General features: G+C 43.3%; 1 protein-coding gene across 1 annotated transcript in view; it reads right to left on the reverse strand.

Annotated features, from left to right (window-relative positions):
- Positions 1-2,216: 2,216 nt before the first annotated feature.
- Positions 2,217-20,282, reverse strand: part of ZNF2 (zinc finger protein 2) — a 30,490-nt gene continuing 12,424 nt past the window's right edge. The window contains exons 4-10 of the mRNA XM_039231699.1: positions 18,481-18,594; positions 16,947-17,951; positions 12,582-12,636; positions 8,085-8,169; positions 7,181-7,307; positions 4,619-4,732; positions 2,217-3,325 (exon numbers count right to left, since the gene is read on the reverse strand). Of these exons, the coding sequence (XP_039087630.1) occupies positions 2,265-3,325; positions 4,619-4,732; positions 7,181-7,307; positions 8,085-8,169; positions 12,582-12,636; positions 16,947-17,951; positions 18,481-18,594 (2,561 nt within the window). The 3' untranslated portion in view covers positions 2,217-2,264. The remainder of the gene's footprint in view (positions 3,326-4,618; positions 4,733-7,180; positions 7,308-8,084; positions 8,170-12,581; positions 12,637-16,946; positions 17,952-18,480; positions 18,595-20,282) is intronic.

Genomic DNA, 20,282 nt, shown 5'->3' on the forward strand with positions numbered 1-20,282 from the left:
GTTTCTTAGCTGCCCCTCCCTTTCAACATGCCTTTCCAAAAGTCCTTTCCAACAAATTCCAATTATGTTAACATATCATTTGCTTGATATTTGATACATCAACATACTGTTGGCCTCACATTTGATATATCACTATTTCATTGGCCCGACTAGCCATACCTCACTACAAGACAGGCTGAGAAATAAAGCTGGGCGCTCTACTGTGCTCAGAAGAGACTTGGATTTCCTATTGTTAAGGATGAAGAAAAGTAGGACTACAATTTAGGCAATTGTAACAGCTTCTGCCACAGTAAGCAGCAGTCAATGCTTATTATCAACACTTTAGCTATTGCAAGGTTCCTTAATCATGAGGTTCTAGAAAGTGGCTCAATAAGGTGATCCTAGGCTATTTGGTCAATTGTCTCTTCTGCATACTTCGCATATGTTTTATACACATGTGTGAAGGAAAGGAATCCACATCTCTACAAGATACTTATAGCATGTTTAACAGGTTGGACATCAGATCTTTGGTCATCATGGGGACAGATTGTTTTGTGGCCTCTGCTACTGGGCTTCACTATTAACTCCATTTGTCCTTTCTAAGGTTCCAGATTCCTGCCCATTAACAAGACTAAAGAAGAGAGTGCCATGCTCATTCTCTATCCTTCATCCATTGTAAGGCCAATATGGTACAAGAAATTAAAGCAGGGGTGCCTAGCTGGCTTAGTTGGTGTGACTCTTAGAGCATGTGACTCTTTTTTTTTTTAAGTTTATTTATTTTGAGAGAGAGAGAGAGAGAGACCCAAGCAGGCTCTGCACTGTCAGCATGGAGCCTGATGCAGGGCTCAAACTCACGAACTGGGAGATCACAAACCTAAGCCAAAACCAAGAGTTAGACACTTAACTGACTGAGCCACCCAGGTGCCCCAAGTGTGCAACTCTTAGTCTCAGGGTTGTGAGTTCGAGCCCAACACTGGGTGTGTAGCCTACTTAAAAAAAAGGGGGGGGGGAGGGGAGAAAATAACTGTGCTTTTTTTAAAAAAAAAAAACCACCTAGACATGAGAACCTGTCCTCCTCATCTTGGTGCTCATGTTCTCTCAGCTGCTCTATGGAACTACTGCTTTATTACTAAGCAGGAATTCTCAAGATGTAGGTGTGAGGAAGCCAATCTATGTCTCCACTGTGTAGGTGTGGATATTGCATTTTGAGGGAAAGATGCTGATGTTGAGGGCAAGAAAGACATCATGTCTAATAGGACCTGGTGGCCTGGCTCTCAGGTACATCCTCATGTCTGCTGCTTTAGTACTAAAGGATGACTACTCACGGATGAGCTATGCCTGGAGTTAACTTTGCTTTGTGATATTCTTAGAGATGAGACATAGCACCATATCCTGGTTCACTGTGGCTGACTTCTTCAGCCTGGAACCCCACCCAGCTGCCACAGCTGGCTTGCGACTAGACTGAGAATTTTTGGCATAAATATGTTTCCCTTCACCATTTATACCTGAATACGTTATGAGAAAGGGGAGGTATTATATTCAGAGTACGAATGGAATGGCAGAGCCACACTAAGGAATTTTAGTTATCAACGAGACTAAACAGATATAACACAAAAAAAGCAACCACTAACCTAGAAACCAGGGTGATGAGTTAGTCTACTAGAGACCAAAGGTCAGGTGAGAGGGCAGAAGAGCCAAAGTTTGGGGAAATTAAGGGTCCTGCGTGAAGAACAAGGACATACCCAAACCGGGGCTCCAGGAACCTCAAAGAGTAGATTAAGAGCACAATCATCATGAAGGTATTTACAGTCCTACATATGTATTAGCTTCATGTTAATTTTCTTAAGTTTCTAGTTCTAGAAAGTGCTTTTGGTTGAGGACTCAAGTTCTCATGAGTAGACAGGTATTCATTCATTGAGAAAATATGTAATAAGTGGCAGACATCACACCGGAGTCATGGCAGCACACAGATATGAAATAGTTCCTGTTCTTATGGAGTGGTCTAGAATTTAAAAAAATAATAATTATAAATAAATAAATATAAACATATGATGCTTATCTTTGGGTCCCCTTCAAACACTTACAAAACATCTCAATTGGAGAGCTTCTGACCAATGTGGGGATCTTTGGAGTATTATATAGCGTATGAGGCACCCCAGTGGAAGTCCATGGCATGGCCCATTAAGACGATTTACGGAGCTTCTAGTACCAAATAGAGACATGAGAATAAGCAGTAGTTAGAAGGTGCTCAAACACAAACCTTCATTATCTTGAATACAAGCAGCTTAAGTCTCTATGGGGGCCCCTTGCCGGGCTGGAGCCCCTCTATGATATCCTGAGGCCTGCCTGGCATAGCGTCGCTGATGCTGGATGATGGATGACTTGCAGCTGAACACCTTCCCACACACGCTGCACTCGTAGGGCTTCTCTCCAGTGTGCACTCTCTGATGCTGAGTAAGTCGTCTTTTCTGGAGGAAGGCTTTCCCACATTCAGTGCATTTATAGGGCTTGTCTCCACTATGAATTTTCTGATGCTGGTTAAGGGACGAGCGGTCAAAGAAAACTTTCCCACACTCCTTACATTCAAAAGGAGTCTCTCCAGTGTGTGCCCTCCGGTGGCGAATGAGGGAGGAGCGGTCAAACAGGGCTTTGCCACAGCCCTTGCATTCATAAGGCCGCTCTCCAGTGTGAGTGAGCCTGTGGCAAGCCAGGATGCTTCTCTGGCTGAAGGATTTCCCGCATTCTGTACACTCATATGGACTTTCTCCGGTATGAATTCTCTGATGGCGAGTAAAAGAGGAGCGGACAAAGAAGGCCTTGCCACATTCGTTACATGTAAAGGGCTTCTCCCCGGTATGAGTTCGCTGATGTTCAGTAAGGCTTAATCGGTCATAGAAAGTTTTCCCACATTCGTTGCATTCAAAGGGGCTCTTCCCAGTGTGAGACATCAGATGTTTCTTAAGACTACTTCTATAGCTGAAGGCTTTCCCACATTCTTTACAGTTATAGGGCTTCTCTCCGGTGTGAGTCCTTTGATGGCGAGTGAGGGATAAGTGGTTATATAAGGTCTTCCCGCATATGCCGCATTCAAAGTTTCTCCCCTTGCTGTTGGTTTTCTTGGCAGGAGTGGATCTTTTCCTGGAGTTCTTCTCTTTGGAGGAGGATTCCTTCCAAGTCTCCCCTGATAAATGTTCTCTCTTTGTGCCCCTGAGGTTTTCTGAGCCAAATACAGGACCCAGAGGACCATCTTTTCCGAGTTTTTTCATTAATGTCTTTTGCAACGTTCCTTTCTTAGATATATCCTGGCTTTGAGTTGAGTCCCAGCTCTCAAGTCTAGCATTCTGGACTAAAACAAATAGAAAATATAGATATAACTGGGTCCTAGTGCTAGTGAGAAAGAGAACATTATCACTGTTAAGAAAATAATGAATACAAAATACATCCTGGTTTACTGGTGGCTCCTCAAAAAAAGAAAAGCATCACAGAGAGGCTGAAAAATGGCAGAGAAAAACAGAGGAACAGAGAGGAGAAGTGGAAGGTGGGCATTTAGCCCACTAAACAAGTTTCAGTTATTCATTCGTTAGCTACCTTCCAGGTGTCCACAAAATGCTAGGCACAGTAGAAGTCATTGGGACTCTAATGAACAAGACAGACATGGTCCCTGCCCTCATGATGCTTATATTCTACACGACAGGAAACAAAGAAAAAATAAATAAAATACAACAGATGGTGGTAAGTCCAGTGAAGAAACTAATGAATGGAAGTTGGAGTGGGGTCTTCCTTAGAGGGAAAACTTAAGAATGGTCATCGACAAGTGACAGTTAAGCTGAGCTCTGAAAGATACACTAACCATGTGAACAGCCAAAAGATCATTTCAGGGAGATATACATGCAGAAAAATAGGCAATACACAAAGAAGCATGGAAATGACTAGGCGGTTTATTACATGTCAATGAGTTCAAATGGTAGACAATAAGTAAAAAGACCAGCTAGGACCTGAGAAAGTGAGCTTGTCAGTGACTACTGAATGGTTTTTAAAGGAAGAGGAAGGAGATATGGTAAAGGCTAAGTAGGAAAGACAAAATAAGTGTTATCAGAGTTAAATATAAATAGATCTCAACCTTCCCCCGACCCCCTCCCCCAAAACTCAACAGGTAGGACCTTGCTACCTGTTCATTCATCTGATAAATACCTGAGTGTGTGCTACATACCAGGTACTATTCTAAACACTGGGGATGCAGTAGTGAACAACATAAAACCTCGGATGGAGTTTACATTTTAATCAGAAGGTAGGTATGGACAGACACTAAACAAAATAAAGAATTAAAAATATAGTAATGTTAGGAAGACTGACCTGGGAAGAGAGTTAGGTAGTACAGGGGCGGGGGAGGAGGAAAGTGATGGAGAGATTTCAATGAAAGATATGGTCATCGGGGCAGGCCTGACTGAGAAGGCAGCACATTTGTGCAAAACCGTGAAAAAGGTGACAGGAAAGCCACATGGCTATCTGGAGGATGAGTGTTCCAGACAAAGGCTCAGAACAGCAGTGGACATCTCCACAGGCCTATGAGATCCGAGGAGTGGTCTCTGCAAGTGAATGAATGCTCTATCGAAATCCTATCTGCCTAGTTCACACATACCTAAGAAAGTACTTCCTGGGACTTCTCTTTCTTCGTCTTCCTGAAAATCAAGTTTCCACGGCTCTTCACCTCTCTTCAACTGGAAAATCACATCAGGTTTAGGAACAAGAAGTCCTGCTCACAAAGGACAAAATAAGAAATGGCTGTTTGGGATAGAAATTCACAACCATCCCAGGGTTTAATAAAATCCGCTTAATCTCTAGAGAGGAAAATGGCAGTATCCAAAAATCATATGCCACTTTCGGAAATAAGATACTAATTCTTCTGCTCTGAAGGGAAGTCAGTACTGACTTTCTAGAAAATCTGAATTAGATCTATTGAAGTAGTTCACTAATTTTTCTCGGCTGTAGGAACCTCCCCAAGATGGAACTAGTATTCATAAGAGTTGAGGGAAAATTCTTAGCTTAGAGAAGTGGAATATGGAGAAGGTTCTGTACCTTAAGGAACTAAGGTGAAGAAGCTACCTCATCTTCTTTTGTAGCTTTTTAAATAATAGATTTGTATCCTTTAATTATACTTCTGTGCAATTATACTGAATTTGATGCAACTACAAATCAAACTGGAATAGTTTAAGAAATGTTACTCAACTTATGTGCAGTTAATATTAAACACTTAAAACTAAAAATATCAGTGAACAATTTTTTATAAATCCTTAAAAAATGACTTAAATGTCTTTGGCTTTCAATGATTTAAAGTAATGACATTTATAAATGTTATATATATATATATAAAACATTATGTCATATATATATATAAAACATTTATATAGTGACATACATAAATTTTCTATATTTATGTTTTAAAAGGCATTACTAAATGTTTAAGACATACAAAAAGTATAAAGACTAAAACGAAAAGCTATGAACCTACCATCTAACTTAACACTAAAATTGGGGGCGCCTGCGTGGCTCAGTTGGTTAAGCATCCGACTTCAACTCAGGTCATGATCTCACGGTTCGTGGGTTTGAGACCTGCCTTGGGCTCTGTGCTGACAGCTAGCTCAGGGCCTGGAGCCTGCTTCAGATTCTATGTGTCCCTCTCTCTCTGACCCTCCCCTGCTCACGCTGTCTCTCTCTCTCTCGGAAATAAATAAAAAATATTAAAAAACCCCCACTAAAATGGAAGCCACTCCCTCATCCCCTCTCCCTTCCCCTACTGAGGTACCTGCCATACTATATGTGATGTTAATCACTTTATGCATTTAAAAATGTTTCCTCATCTTTATAGTTTTAAAAATATGTTATGTTTGGGGTGCCTAGGTGACTTAGTTGGTTAAGTGTCTGACTCTTGATTTTGGCTCAGGTCATGATTTCATGGTTTGTGGGATCAAGCCCCATGATGGGCTGTGTGCTGACAGCAAAAAGCCTGCTTGGGATTCTCTCTCCCTCTCTCTCTGTCCCTCCCCTGCTCATGCTCTCTCTCTCAAAATGAATAAACATTAAAAAATATGAAATGTTCATTATAGACAATTAAGAAATATAAAAAAGAGAAAAAGTCACTTGTAAGTCTATTAGTCAAAGACAATTGGGGTAAAATTTTGGTGTAGATTCTTCCAGACTTTTTCTATGCATATAGATATATGTTGTAAATGTACTCAGGTTCCAATCATTTTGTATCCTGCTTTTATTATTTAACAATATATCATTAATATCTTTCTAACTCTATAAACATCATTCACGGTCAAGGCCCATACTATACTGGTGTCCATTATGGATATACAATGATTTATTTACCTAAATCTCTACTATCAAGTAACTGTGTTTTTTCCATTGTTTCACAATTTTAAGCAAAACAGGGATAAACATTTATCTGATATTATCCCCCCCTTGGGACAATTCCCAGAAATGGGATACCCATTTTCCATTTTATTTTTTTTTAATGTTATTTATTTCTGAGAGAGAAAGTGAGAGAGACAGCATGAACAGGGAAGGGTCAGAGAGGGAGATACAGAATCTGAAACAGGCTCCAGGCTCTGAGCTAGTTTTCACCATAGAGCCTGACACGGGGCTCGAACCCACGAACCTTGAGATCATGACCTGAGCCGAAGTCGGACGCTCAACTGACCGAGCCACCCTGGCGCCCCTCATCTTCCATTTTATATAACACAATTTTTTGCTTAAAGCTGGGGTCTCAGACCAAACTTCACTTATCCTTCAAACTCTATCCATATCAAGAAGGCCATTTACTGACAGTACTGACAGCCATTAGTAAAATACAAACAACAAAAGGCAAATAAACTCACAAACCACTCATACCCTTGTTAGGGATCTATCTAAAGATGTACAATTCTGCCCCAGTAAGAAAAGAAGGGCCACCTGGGTGGCTCAGTTGGTTAAGTGTCCAACTCTTGATTTTGGTTCAGGTCATGATCTTACAGCAGTAAGCCCCACATTGGGCTCCACACTGAGCATGAAGTCTGCTTTCTCCCTCTCTCTCTGCCCCCTCCCCTGCTTGTGCTCTGTCTCTCTCTCTCTCAAAAATAAATAAACTTAAAAAAAAAAAAAAAAGGACCATATTCTTTACACACACACCCAATGGCAGTCATTGAAGAGTCATGCTTACCCAAAGAAACAAAACCTTGATAATTCTCCAGCATCACCTCCCTGTAAAGAGCCCTCTGAGTAGGGACCAGCTGCTTCCACTCATCCTTTGAGAACTTCACAGCCACATCCTTAAACTTGAGTGACTTCTGAAAAGACAAATATGTTCTTACTCATCTATGTGCCTTCTTTTATGTCTCACTGAGGAAGAGTAAAGACTACAGCACTGGAAGACATATGGAATAAAAAAGAAATAGTTTTGATGATGTAAGTGCCCTGGATATTTTAAGTAAGAGGTATAGGTCTGTGACCTGAAGCATGAAACTCTTGGTGATGGCCTCATGTCATCACATCCATGACAGAGCGTCCGAACTTCAGGGACAACGTTACTGACCTCAATTTTTTAAACTATAAATTAAGGAATTAGATTAGATGATCTTTAAATTCCTTTTCAGCTCTAACACTCATGGATCCATGAGGTCCTTGCTTGAACAACTGGTTCTCAAGTCAAGGGGAGATCTATGATGAGTGTACAAAAGGATACTTTTAAGAACTCAAACTGAAGAAAAAGGATAAAAAGTGTGGTGTCCCTTTGATAGGAAGATAACATTCCAGACTAGAGGATTCAGAATTTTTATATTCTCATGAAAGTTCTCTAAGCACTCCCTGAGCTCATTGCTAAGGGCAGAGCTGCCTCAATCCTCTGCTCCCCGACCATTACAAAACACATGATGGGGCTGGTCACCAAGGCTTTATGACGGGCCATTCAGACAGAAGATCCCTACGGCTTTGTTGTATGGTCAGACAGGAGAGAATCTGAAGCCAGAAAGGGTACTAGTGTTCTCTACAGAGCCCCACTTCTGCCAAAATGGGACCAATCTCCAAGGCTGGCAAGGAAGCTCTGGACTGAAGAAGGACCAACTCACCTGGCATCTGGCTGTTAGGGGTACAGCTGCCATTCTCTCCTCTTCTATGACCTCTTGGAAAAGGCCCAGGCCAGAGTTGGCAGAGCTAGAGAAGGAACAAGAAAAGAGACCACTCTCATTTTGTAGTTGTCTGACTCAGACTAAAAATCTCTACATATCCATTAGGTGTGAAACAGCCCTTATGCTCAATACCCTACTAAGACCAAGGCAAGCCCGGAAGTAAATTCACCTTTTCCCAGGAGATGGAAATTAGGGAGATTGCCACAACTCTGTTCCTGAGTTAGCAGCTTCCTGGGAACAGAGCTCTGTTCCCGTATCAGAAAACTATTAAAAATCAAATCATTTACACTGAAGTTGATTTTTACTCCATTTTATAAATTTATAATAAGCATCATGCTCTGTAGTATTTTGACATAAATAAGCAACTTAAGGAATAACTCAATTTGACTTTTAAATTGAAGATGACCAGAAGGATGCTTACACTAGCATTTTTTAAAAAGCTTATCTGTAGCCTATATGGTCCAGGATAAGAAAGTAAAAGCAAATTCGTGTATTAGTGTATTTGTCAAGTTTTGTTTAGTTCTAAGGACCAGAAATATGTTCAACCAAACTAAGGTGTTATTTTTAGGATACAATAGGCATTATAAAGATACTGTAATAAAACAGCATCTAGGCCTCATGACATTTGTGGCCCCTACTGGGATGAATATCAAGGGCCTCCTGTCCTAATTCCATCCTGATTGTCAAAGGTCCCAAGTACAGGTTCAAGAAGTGACTGGGTCCCATCCAATCAAGAAACTGAGTCACGAGCACCTAGGTGACTCAGTTGGTTAAGCATCTGGCTCTTGATTTCAGCTCAGGTCATGATCTCACGGTTCCTGAGATTGAGCCCTGACTCGGGCTCGGCTCTGACAGTGCAGAGCCTGCTTGGGATTCTCTCTCCCCCACTCTCTGTTCCTCCCCCATTAACATGTATATGCTTGCACTCTTTTTCTCTCTCAAAAATAAACAAACTTAAAAAAAAAAAAAAAGAAAGAAACAGAATCAAAACTACCACATGCTAGAAATTCCAGTTTCCTTTAGGGTCATCTTTTTTGGTTAGAGTCATTTTTTTTTTAAGTTTATTATCATTTTTTTAGTAATCTCTCTACCCAATGTGAGGCTTAAACTCATGACCCCGAGATCAAGAGTCGCTAGCTCCTGACTGAACCAGCCAGAGGCCCCTGTTAGAGTCATTTATAAAGTTTCCACAGAACTAGGAGGCTATATGCGAAATGACACCCAGCTATTCAATTCAGTCCAGGACTGAATATAGTTGCTTTTCCAGCAAGAGAAAAAGGGCAGCAGGACCAACCAGGATGGACTGACTGACCACTGCCCTTACAGCACTGGCTGGCTTCACAGAAGACCATGGGAAATAAAGGATTAGCTAGAGAGCTAGGGTGTCCAGAGTGCAATGGTCACCTGCAGACACACACAGACCCCACCCGAAGTTTGGTTTCAATATTGAGAATGAGGATGCCATACGCAGAAACACAGACCAAGTATAGAAAAAGGCTTATTACTTACATAATTGAGGGCTCTGGAGAGAGCAGGGCAGGTCTCTCAAGCAGGTCCAAAATAGCTTAAGAGACCAAGGAAAGAACAGCCTGGTCGTTATTGTGGTTAGGGGGGAGGGTCAGGGTGAGCGTTCCCACATGCCCACAGGAAGGGGCTCAGGTGACTGGAATCTCCCGCCGATGCCCAAGGAGAGAGCATTCAGACTTCCTTATCAGATGGTCCAGGTGTGAAACACAAGGGCAAGAAGGAGGGGTGAGTCTTAAAAGCTCAGCAATCAAACATCAAAAAGTGAAGGCAGATCACACAGAGTAACTCTACATCCGGAACAAGAAGAATCTCTGTCTTCTTCTCTCCAGGTCTACTGATCTTTGGGCCTGATATCGAGACCATCTGTGACATAACAGATTGGAAGAGACATAAGTGGTACCTGGAAGACATAAGTGGTAATACTATTCCCAAGAGAAAGATTCATTTATCTAATAGAAGTATTAGTCAGAGAATCTGAAAAATCCTTCCTGGAGTAGAGCCAGGAACAATGATCTTCTCAAACTTGCCCACAGGGAATGCCAGAATAATATTCTCTCAGGGATTTCTTACAAAGGCTGTTGCAAAATGTAGTCAGGATGCAATAGGGAGGGCAAAAGAGTAGAAAAAGAAAGAGGGTACAGGGTCCCAATAGTGCTCATCCAAAGCTGACTCTATGCAATACAATCCATACAAACCAGTAGGATAAGTCACATTTGGCACCATCTTCTGGATTCCAGTTATGTTGGTGATCTACTACCAATCAGCTTTTATTTTTATTTTTAATTAATAGACTTGTGTACACTGCTGGATACTGAAGGATAATGATGGTGCTACACATCTTTATCTCTTGTTCTTGAGATCAAGATAGAGCAATGTATCTTGATAGAGAACCTAGATACCTTGGACATTTAGAATGGTCAACAGCAAGATTATATTTATAATTTCTGTGTATGCAGGCCATCTGACATGTGCCTGGAGGTGACCACAAATGATAACGGTGCTGGAACAAAGCCATCAGGGGCTACATGGGTCTTGTACCTCTTCACCTCCCAAGAGAATGTTCTCTGAGCTCTCAGAGGAATGTTCTCAGAATATTCTCCTCTGTACAGAGAAGGTTCAATGAGGTCTTTAACTCCCAACCCTCCTGAGCTTACCAATCTAACACCCACAATTAACTGGCCATGGTCTCTGTGTCTCCTACTTAGAATTCTCAAGACCCTCTTGGTTGTTAGCCATTGAGCCTAATTGAGCCTTAGATCATGTTTCCACCTTTTGCCCACTCAGCCATTGCCCAGGACCGCAAGGAAGAGCAGTTCTCAGAGAAATGGACTACGGCCAGGACAGGCCTACAACTCTATATAATTTTCTTAGTAGTCATGTTTCAAGGTGAGTGACAGGCACCAAGGAGCAGCTACTGTTCTGTCTCTGGAGCTCTGCTAACACTTCCCACTTTTCAAGGCAGTATCTTTATTCACATCCATTCATTAATAAAACCTGACTCTATTTCCTGGCCAAAGCTGACTGGCATCTGAACCAATTAGTTCTTGCCCTGGAATCTGGAAGTGGAATCAAGAAAAAGTGGTCAGTCTCTTCCCTTGAGGCTCCACTTGAGGGCATGAAAACTTGGGAGCCCTTGGCAGTCACATTTTGTCATGCCATCTGAGAACAGAAAAAGCCAGTCAGCAGTGACAGTGAAATATGAAACATGAGTACATACAGAAGTAGAGGCAAGGTGTTAAGACAGGGTCCTGAATTTGTTCTGTCCCCGCTTCCAGTTTACAGGCACACTGCAGTCTTTTCCTGGGGTTCTGTAATCTAACGAAGTATCCTCAAAATAAATCCCCCTCATACTAGTTTGAGCTGGGCTTCTGCAATTTGCAACCCAAAGAGACCTAAGACAGGTTGTTCATGTTCTGCTACCAGACCTCTCCTCTTAAGAGCTCTTTTGAGTCCTGGGGGTACAGAGAGGACACAGCATCCAGTGTGGCTCACAGAACCAAAAGATGGCATTAATCTTAAGATGCCCGCCAGTGTCATTAAAATAAGCTATGGATCTTTCCAGCCAAGTCCATAAACTCTTTTCCAATCCATAACCAAATGAATCCACAACACAAAACAAAGGCTCAGGGTCATCACCTTCTTTGAACGCTGATTTCTGATTCAATCACATAGTATATACTACCTTATACTACAGTTACTTGTATCTTTATCTTTCCAAGTAGGTGGTAAATCTTGAGAGTCAAATCTTCCTTTCCTCACACTAAGAAGGCTATTTCCACATATTCAGTACTCAAGAAATATTTGCAGACTAATTGAAATACGAAGTTTTGGAAGAAAGTCCAGTTGGTGTCGGAAAGCAGCTCTCAGAAGAGGGAGCGCCACTGGACAGCTCCAAGAAGCGCGGTGAAGGGGTTGAAACCCTGGCCCTGGCCCAGGGAACCGAGAGCAATGAGTAATTGAGGTGCTTTCCGGGAAAGATGGACCAGCGGGATTCAGCAGAGTCAGTTCAATCCTGATGTACGGAGCCCCTAGCACGGGTGAGCAGGGCAAGGACCGCCTCGGGAGGAAGTGCGCCATTCTACACGGCAGATACGCACTGCGGAGCGCGGCCGAGCGCACCCCAGTGCACATCTCACACTGCGGGGCCGGGCTACCCACATCTCACTTCACCTCGACCCATGTCATCACCCTGAGTCGCGTCGGGCCTGCAGCTGGAGCCTCCTCCCCTTGTCCGCTGCAGGTCGGATCAAGGTCAGCGTGGAAGCAGCGGCCAACGATAGTTCCAAACACCCTATTTCGGTTCCACCCTCACGTCACTGTTCCTCGCAGCCCAACTTCCTTCCCAGCCCTTCCTTCCACACCTTCCTCTCGGCACCACCGCTCCCACCACACCCAACCCCTGGCCCTCACCTTGGGCGCCAACCGGCTCCCGGCGGCCCCACTAGCCGCGAGGACCATAGGGCGCCTGCGCGAAGTGCCCTCGGAAAACTACGATTCCCAGAAGGCCTCTCGGGGCTAGTGGAAACTCGAGGCCCGCCTGTTTTCGGAGGCTCCGCCCCCTAAGGTACTGGCGAGGTAGTCGTGCACGTCATTCAAAAGGCGACATTTGTAGTAAAAATGAAGGGGACCTGATGAATGAAGAACCTGTTTCCTGGCCCTGTTCGCCTGCCCCAGGTGGACCCCTACCGCGGATGCTTCTATTTTCAGAAACAACTTTCTATCCTCCAGGAGAATATTTGCAACCTCTATTCAACTCAGGCACCTACTACTTCATCTCCCTCACTTTCCGAGTGTCGGTGGAGGGGAGATAGCGTGAGAGAGAATTCCCGTATTTGCCTGTAATCAGACATACAAATTCTCCTTTCTTCATGTTCATTCTACTGTCCTCTCCAATTAGAACAATAAAGAGAGATACATCTGGGCTTTGCAATTATATTAGTTAATAAAGTCCCTTTAGGCTTAAGTAAGTTGAAGAAGTTGAAGCATTTTCTGTCTGCTGTACCTGAAGGCATCCTTTTACCTGTTCACATTTCTTTTTTTTTTTTTAATCTTTTATTTATTTCTGAGAGAGAGAGAGAAAGAGAGACAGCGTGAGCAGGAGAGGGTCAGAGAGAGAGGGAGACACAGACTCTGAAACAGGCTCCAGGCTCTGAGCTGTCAGCACAGAGCCGACGCGGGGGCTCGAAACCACGAACCGTGAGATCATGAACCGACTGAGCCACCCAGGCGCCCCCGCCCTACTCATTCCTTAACCAAATTCATTGCAATATGGCTGTGGCGCCACCATCCAAGTTATCGGCAAATGTTGGGGGTGGGGGGGGGAATTGGGTAATGCTTTGGTTTTCTTGACCACCTGGCAACTCTGAATACTTTTTGACTACTCCCTTTCTTCAAAGACTTTCCTGTGACCCTGCTCTCACCTAGTGCCCCTCTTACCTCCCTGGTCTCTTCTATTCACTCTCCTTTTATGGACTCTTCCTCTTTTTATGCCTGTATCTCAGTGTTCTTCAAGGACCTATACTAGATTCTAGTCTCTTCCTACACTACACCTCCAAAAGCTATTTCCCACCACTCATATGGTTTCAGGTATCATACATATATCTGAGATCACTCTTTTCAGCTTCAGTTTGCCTGCAGAACATTGCCACATATGTCTGGATATTTCACAAACATCTCAAGTTCAATATATTTATTTTTTTTTACATTTTTTTAATGTTTTATTTATTTCTAGGAGAGAGAGAGAGACAGCGTGAGCAGGGGAGGGTCAGAGAGAGAGAGGGAGTCACAGACTGAAACAGGCTCCAGGCTCTGAGCTGGCAGTCAGCACAGAGCCCGACGCGGGGCTCGAACCCACGAACCGCGAGATCATGACCTAAGCGAAAGTCGGACGCTTAACCGACTAAGCCACCCAGGCGCCCCTCAAGTTCAATATATTTAAATGAGCTCACTCTCTACCCTTATACCAAACACCTTGGGTGCACTACCTCATAGTCTCTTGGCCCCAATTTTACCCCAGCCATGCTGCAGCAGCCACATTTGCACCAACATAATCAGATAACCCCTTGCCTCAGTCGTAATCCATTTTTTTCACTTTCCTCCCTGGAGTTAGTCTCTGACTCTGCCACAGGGGATGACTACAGCAAGCCTTGATGTCCATGCGGCAACACTTAACCAATGATGGATGGGAACCAGTAGATAAATGCTCCTCACTTCAAGGGCAGATAATTTTGAGGTTCATTCAACACGACTCCCCAGGTCCCAGTGGGACTGAACCTTAGTTGCCCGCAGCAGTGACCAACTTGATTACATACTGTTTATTGGCCTTTTCTCCTCTTTTTAATAGATACTGTCATTAGTGTAATGACTAACATCAGTATTTTAATTATTTAAACCCTGCTCTATCAGATTATGGTTTGATGCAAAAAAAAAAAAAAAATCAGTGGCAAGACAATAAAAGCAAATTGCTAGTGTGTAAAGTGAAGTTAAGTTTACACTGCTATTAGAGGATCAATTTAATGGGTATAGAAAAGAATGCGTTAACTAGATCAATGGCTACATATCAGTCAAGAGGCAACTGACAGCCACCTTCCTGTATAGAACTACGGTGAAGCACAGAACTAGCTACAGTTGCCTCCACCTCATTAGCTTTTTTGTAATATCAGAGATAGTTAACTTCTAGGATCTAGCTCTTTGACCAGACAAATGAAGGAATAAGAAAGGAAACAGTGGGACAAATCACTCCCAGATCCTCCAACTTTATCATCATGGCTGTAATGTTCCTCACTGTTTTATACTGACAGGTTTGGAGTGGTGGCCGAGCTCCAGCAGTTCCGCTGGGCACATCCATTGCCAGCACCCATTCATGCTTTGCCCGTTCTAATAGAATATCCTCCCTCCCTCCAGAATCCTAATAAATGGATTCTAACATCCTGCTCAGAAAGAGGTGAAATGATCACACAAGGTATCTTTTTATCTTTCACAACTGGCAGCCTTAGATGTTTCCTCCTCCATATTCTGATTGGGTCCTTAGAGGTTCGTAAGTAACATCTCTTCCCAACCTGAGATAACAAAAGATCCAACTCAGAGCAAAGGAGGCAGGTACACAAAGATCAAAGCAGCTGTTTTGAGATCTGTTTTTAAAAATGTGTCTGAGGGATAGTAATAACAGGCTTCCCAGGCTTGGACCTCACCCAGATGCTTGACCTACCAGAAGCAAAAGACTTCCTTCTGCAGGTGCGGAGTGCTTATCACATGCCCAGAAGCAAGCATCCCTCAAACATCTCCAATGACTGAACTAATCCCTGGGGCGCCTGGGTGGCTCAGTCAGTTAAGTGTCCAACTTTGGCTCAGGTCATGATCTTATGGTTCATGGGTTCGAGCCCTGCATCAGACACTGTCCTGACAGCTCACAGCCAGGAGTCTGCCTCAGATTCTGTCTTCTCCTCTGTCTGCCCCTCCCCTGCTTGCACTCTGTCTCTCTCTCTCTCAAAAATAAACAAACATTAAAAAATTTTTTAAATGTTCTAAAATATTTTCCAGCTTTCTCTTTCATGATAACTGTAGAGGCAACATGTTCTAAATGACGAGGATGGAGTAAGAGACTGACTCACATCAGATTTTATGCAAGAAATCAATCTTTACTTGGGGGGTTACTGATTATGGCACTATAGCAGAGCATTCTCCTGTTCCGTAGTGAAGAGAGAAGAATTCAAATTGGGAAATGACGACTGCAGTAATGGGAGCCTGAGATGAGAAAGGTGTAGGCTAGACTGAAAATTCGGAGAAAGGATATGAATCCAAGGATATGTTTTACATAGAGAGAACTGGGTAAGCAGAAAAGTCACTAATTCAGATAAATATTTATTGAGCACCTATTATGTGCAAGGCACTGTGTGAGATACAAAGACACGTAAGTCACGCCTCCAAGTGTTTACAATCTAGTTGAGGAGATATTACATGTACATAAATAATGAAAAAAACTGTATCGCAAAATGGTTAAGAGAACAGACTTTGAAGGTAGGCTTGTATCCAAGACTTGGCTTCACCTTTTACTAGCTGTGTCACCTTGGGAAAATTATTTAACACCTCTAAATTTCAGTTTGTTCATCTGTAAAACGAGGATAGTAACAGTACCTACTTCTACTTCATAGGGTCGGTGAGAGGACCAAATAATCTACTCTTTGCCAAACTCTCCACTGAGTGCTTACCCCATAATAAGCGCTCAATAAGTTTTAGCTAGTAGTAGTAGTAGTAGTAGTAGTAGTAGTAGTAGTAGTAGTGGTAGCAGTAGTGGGACAGTGGCAGTGGCAGCAGCAGAAGGGACCTAAAAGCTAGGAGACAAAGAACAAGATCGATGCCCAAAAGAGCTCCCAGGGGAAAGGGACCCAGCTATAAAAAGAACTGCTCTGGAAACAACAGTGCTGCTCTGATATAATTTTGCCATCCCTCCCGTTCTGGCCTCCAGTTATTAAAGTGCAGTGATACCTGGCGCCCCAGACAAGAGGCGTGCCTGAGGGTCATCTCCTAACATGTATCCTATTGTCTGATAAACTTCGGCAAAATGTCGACTCTTTAGTCACATCCTCATTTCCAGCATCCCACCTCAGTTCCATAACACAGCAGGTAGTGAATGTTTATTCACACTGTGGTAGCAGAGATGGGAAAGGAGCGTAGCAGCCAGAATGTGTAGAGTGCTCCGATGGTGGATTTACCTACTGTGGGAAAGACCAGTCTTGAGTTTCTAGGAGGGTCCTCTGACTGAAGCTTTCACCCCTCAGTCGATTCCTTGTCTGGCATAACGCCGTTGATGTTGAATGACTGACGATTTAGAACTGAACACCTTCCCACACACACTGCATTCGAAGGGTTTCTCTCCTGTGTGCACTCTCTGATGTCGCGTAAGCCGGCATCTCTGGCTAAAGGCTTTCCCACATTCGGTGCATTCGTAGGGCTTGTCTCCAGTGTGAATCTTCTGATGCTGAGTGAGGGATGAGCGGTCAAAGAAAGCTTTCCCACACTCGCTGCACTGATAGCGAGGCTCTCCGGTGTGCGCCTTCTGATGTCTGTTCAGTGATGAGACGCCATAGAAGGCTTTCCCACACTCGTTACATTCATAAGGCTTCCGGCCGGTGTGGATGAGCTGATGTCGAGTCAGAATACTTTTCTGGCTGAAGGCTTTCCCACACTGAGTACATTCATAAGGACTTTCTCCAGTATGAATTCTCTGGTGTCGAGTAAGGGACGAGCGGTCAAAGAAGGCCTTTCCACACTCGCTGCATTTAAAGGGCTTCTCTCCAGTATGAATTCGCTGATGGACAGTTAGCGACGACCTGTCGAAAAAGGCCTTCCCACATGCGTTGCATTCGTAGGGGCTCTCCCCCGTGTGAGACATCAGATGTCTGCTGAGGCTGCTTCTGTGACTGAAGGCTTTCCCGCACTCGGGACAGTCATAGGGCTTTTCTCCAGTGTGAGTCCTCTGGTGGCGGATAAGGGATGAGTGGTCAAAAAAGGTCTTCCCACAGTTGCTGCATTCCTGGTCTCTCTCTTTAGTGAGAATTTTCTTGAGAGAGGTAGACCCTTGCTGCAAATTTTCCTTCTGTGAAAGGGACTTCTTGCAGATCTGTACTGTGGGGCTTTTCTTCTCTGTTGCTAACTCACCCTCCAGGGCATGTGCTTCAAATTTAGGACACAGAGGAACTTTTCTTCCAAGCCCTTCCCTCACTGTTCCTTTTGATTCTTCCTCTTCCAATGCACCTTGAGTCCCAGGCTTGGTCTCCCGGTCTGGAATGGACAGAAAACACAGCTGCAGTTTGTCTCCTGCATCATCAGAAATACTACATCAGAAAGAAGAGACACCACCATAAATCTGAAAAGTAGTGTATGGTGACTGCCTCATTCGCTCGCACAGATAGGTGTCCACGCTGGGGAAAGACTGAGACTTGAGAAGGGAGAAGAAGGCAGGGAATAGAAGTGACAGTGGACATCTCAGAAAAGAGAAGACTTTCCACTGGGAGCACGGCCAGGATAACGAGGAGAGTATGCTGAGTGGAGGGGGCAGTGGGGAATAGGAATATCGAAGTGTGAGTGGGCAATGTGACAGATCTGAGAGAACGACATTTGATGAATAAAGATGAGTAACACTTTAAGGTGCACAGAAAAAAACCAAAGCTGGTGGGTGATAAAGAATAAACACTAAAGCAGAGGATTTGAATGTGAGAAAAATGTGATACCCAACCCTCCCTCCCCAACACCCAAAAAACAACCACAAAACAAGCCCAAACTCTGCCCAGCCCTGTCCATACACAATTACCTAGAGAGACCTTCTCTGGACATTCTCTCTCCTCAGATCCATGAAGATCAACTATCCAAGGCTCATCCCCTCTCTTCAACTGAAAAATGACATCAGGTCGAGGAACCGGAAGTCCTACTCATGGAAAAAGAAACAGGCCAGACACATGATGAAAATATGCCACTATCCCAAAGAGTAATCCCAGCCTCTAAGCGTTTCTGAGAGAAAATGCGAAAGGCAGAGGGCGCATCCTAGGAATGCAGGGTGCAAAGTACTGCAAAAGAATGCAGGAAGCTCAGAAAGGAGGTTCTAAAAGGGAATGAGCAGATGAGGCGCCTGGGTGGCTCAATCAATTAGCGTCTGACTTCAGCCAAGGTCATGATCTCATTGCTTGTGAGTTCGAGCCCTGAATTGGGCTCTGTGCTGTCAGCGCGGTGCCTGCTTCATTTCCTGTCTCCCTTTCTCTCTGCCCCTTCCCAGCTCATGCTTTCTGTCTCAAAAATAAATAAAAACATCAAAAAAATTATTTTAAATAAAAAGGAACAGGGGCACCTGGGTGGCTCAGTTGGTTAAGTGTCTGACTTCAGCTCAGGTCATAATCTCACCATTTGTGAGTTCGAGTCCCACACCAGGCTCTGTGCTGACAGCTCAGAGCCTGGAGCCTGCTTCGGATTCTGTGTTTCCCTTTCTCTCTGCCCCTCCTGCTTGTGCTCTGCGTCTCTCTCAAAAATAAATAAACATTAAAAAAATAAAAAATAAATAAAATAAAAGGGACACTTGGTCAAAAAGTTGATAAAGTGCATTTGAATTATGTGTTTAATTCTCCCCACTGAAGTGAATGGGATGTCCCAGTTTTAGCACTGGTAGGATGAGGGGCAAAGAGCCCTTGGCTCAGGGAAGATGAGAATGAAAACAGATCAGCTTGAGTAAAAACGTATAATTCTGTTTGTTTACCCTTTAGTACTAAGCTCTTAGTTAAACAAGTGGGTCATGCTCATTGTAGGAAAATTAGGCATAAGTTGAAGTAAAAAGAAAATTCACCGTTTGTACTTTGTATTCATTTTGAAACTGAAAGATACCTATAGATACATTCTGTTAAAAACTGGGTTATAAAACAATCCTTATTTATAAACTTGATTTTTTTCACGTAATAATAAACTTAAATATTATTTTCCTTCAATTAACACCTTACCACTCTAATGGCTACACGAGGGTACACTGGATGGAATAATCTAATTTCTTTAATCTCCTGCTGACATTCAGACTGTTTTTAATGTTTTGCTACTAACAAACACTGATATGATGAACATCTTTGTACACCAGGGGCTGCTAATCCCATTATTTCCTGGGACAAATTTCTATAAGTGAATCTATCCATTTTTGGTTATTTAAAGAAATACAACCCATCCTAAAAATAGTCTCGAAGTCTAAACTTCTGTTGCATTGGGATCCCCAAGTTGGAAAAGAGAAACACTTTCTTTTTTTTTTTTTTTTTTTTTTTTAAAGAAATTTTTTTTTTTTAATATTTTTTATTTATTTCTAGGAGAGAGAGAGAGAGAGAGATGGCGCGAGCAGGGGAGGGTCAGAGGGTGTGGGAGTCACAGACTGAAACAGGCTCCAGGCTCTGAGCTGGCAGTCAGCACAGAGCCCGACGCGGGGCTCGAACCCACGAACCGTGAGATCATGACTCAGGAGAGCGTACGTCGGTACACCGGCCAAACCACCCAGGCGCCCCTGAAGTTATTTTCAAGAGTTATAAATTTAACTACACAGTAATCTAAAATTCTTCTTTGACAAAAATTAGAAAACGTCAAAAGATAAAT

Source organism: Hyaena hyaena, unplaced genomic scaffold, assembly GCF_003009895.1.
Source record: "Hyaena hyaena isolate Hyena2069 unplaced genomic scaffold, ASM300989v1 scaffold_57, whole genome shotgun sequence".
Lineage (NCBI taxonomy): Eukaryota > Metazoa > Chordata > Mammalia > Carnivora > Hyaenidae > Hyaena > Hyaena hyaena.